At 32.2% G+C, this 4946-nt stretch overlaps 1 protein-coding gene across 1 annotated transcript in view; it reads left to right on the forward strand.

The window, feature by feature from the left end:
- The first annotated feature begins 2362 nt into the window (after nucleotides 1–2362).
- The window catches only part of LOC106100879 (dopamine N-acetyltransferase-like), a 3896-nt gene continuing 1312 nt past the window's right edge, over nucleotides 2363–4946 (forward strand). Inside the window, exons 1-4 of the mRNA XM_013279942.1 lie at nucleotides 2363–2574; nucleotides 3436–3533; nucleotides 4195–4372; nucleotides 4630–4838. Coding sequence (XP_013135396.1) covers nucleotides 3457–3533; nucleotides 4195–4372; nucleotides 4630–4838 — 464 coding nt within the window. The 5' untranslated portion in view covers nucleotides 2363–2574; nucleotides 3436–3456. The remainder of the gene's footprint in view (nucleotides 2575–3435; nucleotides 3534–4194; nucleotides 4373–4629; nucleotides 4839–4946) is intronic.

The following is a 4946-nucleotide window of genomic DNA, read 5'->3' on the forward strand; positions in this document are numbered from 1 at the left end:
TAAAAAATGGGACCCACCTGCAAGCATTACCTTTCGGATAAAAAAAGAATGATCAAAATCGGTCGGGGTTATGCCGTAACACACATAAAAAAAAACATACAGACGACTTGAGTACCTCCTTCTTTTGGGAAGTCGGTCAAAAAGTGCGTGTACACTATATTTTAGAGTTACCTCAACCAAGAGGAGCTTTTTTATTTTGCTCTTTAAATATTACAAATATATTTATATGAATTGTTATGTAATTAACGTTGTTAATAACAAACGAGAATGTTTTTGCACGACTTCTAGCAATAATGTTGTATATTTTGTTTTCTTTTATTCCATGAGACTTCTTGTGGATGACATTAAGTTCTGTCCCACCACTGACTGACAAGTACACAAGTAACAATCCGATACTTCCATCGCATGTTACTCGTTGGTTTGTTATCTGATTTACAAGAATTTGGTGGGACTGACTCTTAGTATTGTTGTATTTCTATTTATTTTTCGTAAAAAATCAGAAGTTGTAAGCACGATTCCATTGTATTTATTTGTAAGATATCAAAATGTCCCTGTGATTGTTAGGTTATTCGATTCTCTGACAGCGATTTCCGCTTTGGAATGGCACGTAAAAATAGCTTGTTTTTTTCATAAAATTGATTTAATATAAATGTTCAGACAGTCTTGGTAAGAGAATGAGAAGCTATTAGTTCATTTCGAAATCAATAGATGCATCGATTTACAATTTGGTAGATGTACAATTACAAAAACAAACGTAAAATATAACACTTCTAGTTTTGTCGTTTTTTTGTCTTCTTTGATCGCCAAATATCTACCAAAATGTATATCGATAAATAGACGACCTTTTATTGTCTATTTCAGAACATTCTATTAGTCAGCACTTGTTGTTAGTTTTAACAAAAACAACTTTGGTACCTTACGGATTTTTTAAAAGTCTAGAAACTTTATGTGATAACCCAAAAAGTATTTATAGACTGAAAAAAAAATAATTATTATGAACTATTCAAGTTACCGAACATAGCAATTCTAGCAATGTGTGTTTTTTGCAAAATAGCTCTTCATAAACATCAGGCGTTTTATGTGATTTATTTCTTTTAGTACCAAATGTAGTTCCTTTAGATATATTAATATTTATGTACACGTTAAATTAAGATAAATTCAAAATTTTAGAAATTCCCATTTAGATGTAAAATTTTGTCAATTGATAGCTTTGTCAATTTGCATGCATAATCTCAATGTATTCGTGTGATTTAAATAAAATTAAGTAAATGACAAGTTTTTTATTTATTTCTTCCTCCTTAAGTGGTTTATTTATTAATGACATTGTTCACCCATTCCTTATAAGCTCCGCATCCTGTCTCATAATAATTTCATACCTTTCTTCTGCATACAGCAGGATCAAAATTCTGTCAGTCATTCTCACTAACTGTTTATTGGATAAATTAGTTCTGCTTAATAAAATCCTGGCTTACACAACATTTAATATGCCATAGGAGACGGAGAAACACATGCGGCGTTGGACATCTCTTTTTTTTTAATTTATTTTTACAGGGGGCTTTGTCGCGAAGCGACGATAACACCCCATAAGTCTAACTCTCAAAACCTCAGTTGTCCAACTGTTTTCTCAAAAAAATGACATCTCTTTTAAAGCCAAGACTAACTTTATTGAAGTTTCTACCAGTGAAGTGATATCAATCCTAGTCATCTCTGCTTATTATAATAGAAAACGTACTTGTTTTTATACATTTACTATGCAGTTATAAACTGCAATAACCGGTTAAGAAACAAAACAATTAGTTGAGCGATAAAATTATACTTAAGGGCAAGATAGTTCAATGTTAAAGTTACATAGAAATATGTATGTACTAGCTTTCGTCCGCGACTCCGTTCGCGTAGAATTGAATATTAAAAACAAAACTAAGTAGTCTATGTTTTCTTCTCGATTATCCTCTACATCTATGCCACATCATAGAAATCTGTTCAGAGTTGCTACAAACTTTAAAAAACATCCATCCATCTAAACTTTCGCATTTTTAATATTAGTAACAGCAGGCTCGAAAATTTGAGCTAGTTATACCAAAAATGTAGTCTAATAACCAACAAGGTAACAATATTTTAAAAATTAAATTATAAAACGCAAAAAAAAAGACGTTTCATCACAAAAAGTCACTGAAATCAAAAAAAGACTTCGCTGTGTAAATCTTAAATTTTTTTGTTGTCACAAACTTCACGGACTTGATTAGTTACGCACAAAAATACTGTAAGCTATCGTTTCGGACAGACTGACAGTCGTTATAGACATCGCTCAAGTACCATTAGTCACATCATATTCCTTCAATCACTTTTGTTCACCGGTTTTACCTCTTATGAAAAGGAAAATCAACACCATACCTCAACATAGTACCTATATTTATCTCAAACCGTTATAACACAGGCGTACGCCAAGTCAACTGGTTGAGTCCTGGACAAGCCGTCGTGTTATTTTGCACTAATTCTTGTTTAAAATTTTTATTCAAACAAATACAAATAAAAGTGCATCCATACGTATTTATTACATTGGAACGCAGTAAAACGGTAAGCATAAATGTAAATTAATATTGTTTATGCAATTTGTAATAGCTGGTAAGCGTTATAATTACTTGTATTTGTTTATATTGAAATGATTTCTTAAAGTATTTAAAACGAAATATGACGGCTTTAAAAATAAAAATGATATTTTTCTACGCATAAATAATTTTGTAAATAGTAATGATTAATAGCAAAACAAATTAAATCACTTAGCACGAGTAACTTTTAAAATCTCGAACCTATTGCAAGGGAAATTATCTTTTTATGAATTTAAAAATCATTACTATAAAGGCGTATGCCCTCAACGAGAGAGGCGTTTTGACAATAATCATAATAAGATCACGGGTGCATTGCTTATAACTGTTGACTTAAATGCAAATAACATTGTTCTATATGAGTTAAACAATGCATTTGCTTATCTCTTTATCGGAAAGGATATAATTATTATTATATTATGCAAGAGTTGCAGGGCATTCACCTATCGGTCAGTGATACGCCCTTCACATGCAAGGTTTAAAAATAATTCAGCGCATATTTGCACTAATTAAATCGATATCGAAGGTTTGACAAACTGGGGTAGATTGATTAAGGAATATTGGCTTCTTACTTAATTTATTAACTAAAAAGAAGTCAATTTACATGTAAATTTTAATATAAATCATTGGTAATCGCACCCACTATCTCAATAAAACTCGGGATATCTAAATCAATGTCTATTACTTTCGTAAGTCTTAAAATAAGACCGTATAAAGAAAACTTGATAGGCGGTAGTCCTAACCTCATAAAATATGAGGTTAGAACTACCGCCTATGAATCCTAACCTCATAATATAAAATATCCAATTAATTATTTTATTCCTATTTCTAGTATTCAACTATTGCTTCAAATATGTCTCAAACGCGTGAGTTCACAGTGAAACCCCTACTTATGGAGGATCGTGATGAGGTCTTGAAACTACTGAAAAGGTGAGCAAAAAAATCGTCTTTTTATAGTATAAGGTGACGAACGAACGGCTATCGTATTCGCTAATAGCGCAGAGACCATTGCCCATAGACATCCGCATTGAAAGATATTTTTCGAATGAATTTATAGTAAATAGGGTAAAGATTTGTACATAACAGGAATTCTTACGGGAAGGAAAAACGCTTCTTTGTTATGTTTTCAAGTTTAAAACTTATTAATACTTCACGATTCATTTTTAATGTTTATAGGTCAATAATTTCATTTCGTTAAAAATTTTATTTTATCATTTCTTTCGAAATGTTCTATCTTAGAGAAAAGAAACATCTTGATATTATGTTCTCATTTACTGTTAAACTAGTATTGATTTTATGAAAATAACAAATGTCTACAAGTTAGTAACAATTTAAAATTGTTAGAATACAAAAAAGAGAAAAGTAATACTGTTTTTTATTTTAAATTTATTTCTTATCTTTCGCCCTCGACTCCATCAGCGTGGATTAAACAAAAAAACAAAAGCGAGTAGTATATGTGTTCTTCCAGACTATTCTCTACATCTACACCAAATTTCATCGAAATCCGTTCAGCCGTTTAGGCTACAAACTATAACAAACATCCATCCATTTCAACTTTCGTATTTATAATAGTATGATTACTTATTGGCAGAACATTTTTCATCGATGAACCATTGAACAAGAAGATCCAGCTATGCCCGAACGGAGAGTGCGCCGAGCTGGAGGAGTTCTGTATGTCACCACTACACGAGGGATTGTCATTCAAAGCAGTTGACAGCAAGGGGAAAATCGTCGGAGTCCTAATAAATGAGACGTGTCCACTTACTGATGTAAATATAAATGCTCAGTAACCATTAACTTTAACTGGAAACTTTATGTGCACGGAAATAAAAAATCTATGTTTTTTCTATATATATTGCCTATGTTACTTTGTTATAATGTAGCTTTACATTAGTAAAAGAATTCATGAAATCGCTCCAGTAGTTTTTGAGTTTATTTGTTACAAAAATATCGGTGTAAATGGAATAATTGACTGCCTATTCCTCTTGAAAGTAACTCTTTGATATTATTATACATTATTTTGCAGAAAATCGGCGTCGCATTATACGAGAAGGCAGAAGCAAGCAAAGATTCTAAATTCAAGAAGATACTACATATACTAGCGAAACGAGAAGAAGGCTCACGACTCTGGGAGAAGTTTCCAAATGACGACAAATTAGTGGAAGTTAAAGTCGCGGCTACAGATCCCGACTGGAGAAATAAAGGAATCTTAGTCGCCTTGGTCGAAGAAACTGAGTAAGTCAAAATGCCGGTGGTAGAGCCCGCTTTAACACCTTCGCCCGAATGGGCCGGCTTGCCCGGTGCAATACCACGACCACATAAAAAACAGGCGCGGAAGCAATT

Source organism: Papilio polytes, unplaced genomic scaffold, assembly GCF_000836215.1.
Source record: "Papilio polytes unplaced genomic scaffold, Ppol_1.0 DF824035.1, whole genome shotgun sequence".
NCBI lineage: Eukaryota > Metazoa > Arthropoda > Insecta > Lepidoptera > Papilionidae > Papilio > Papilio polytes.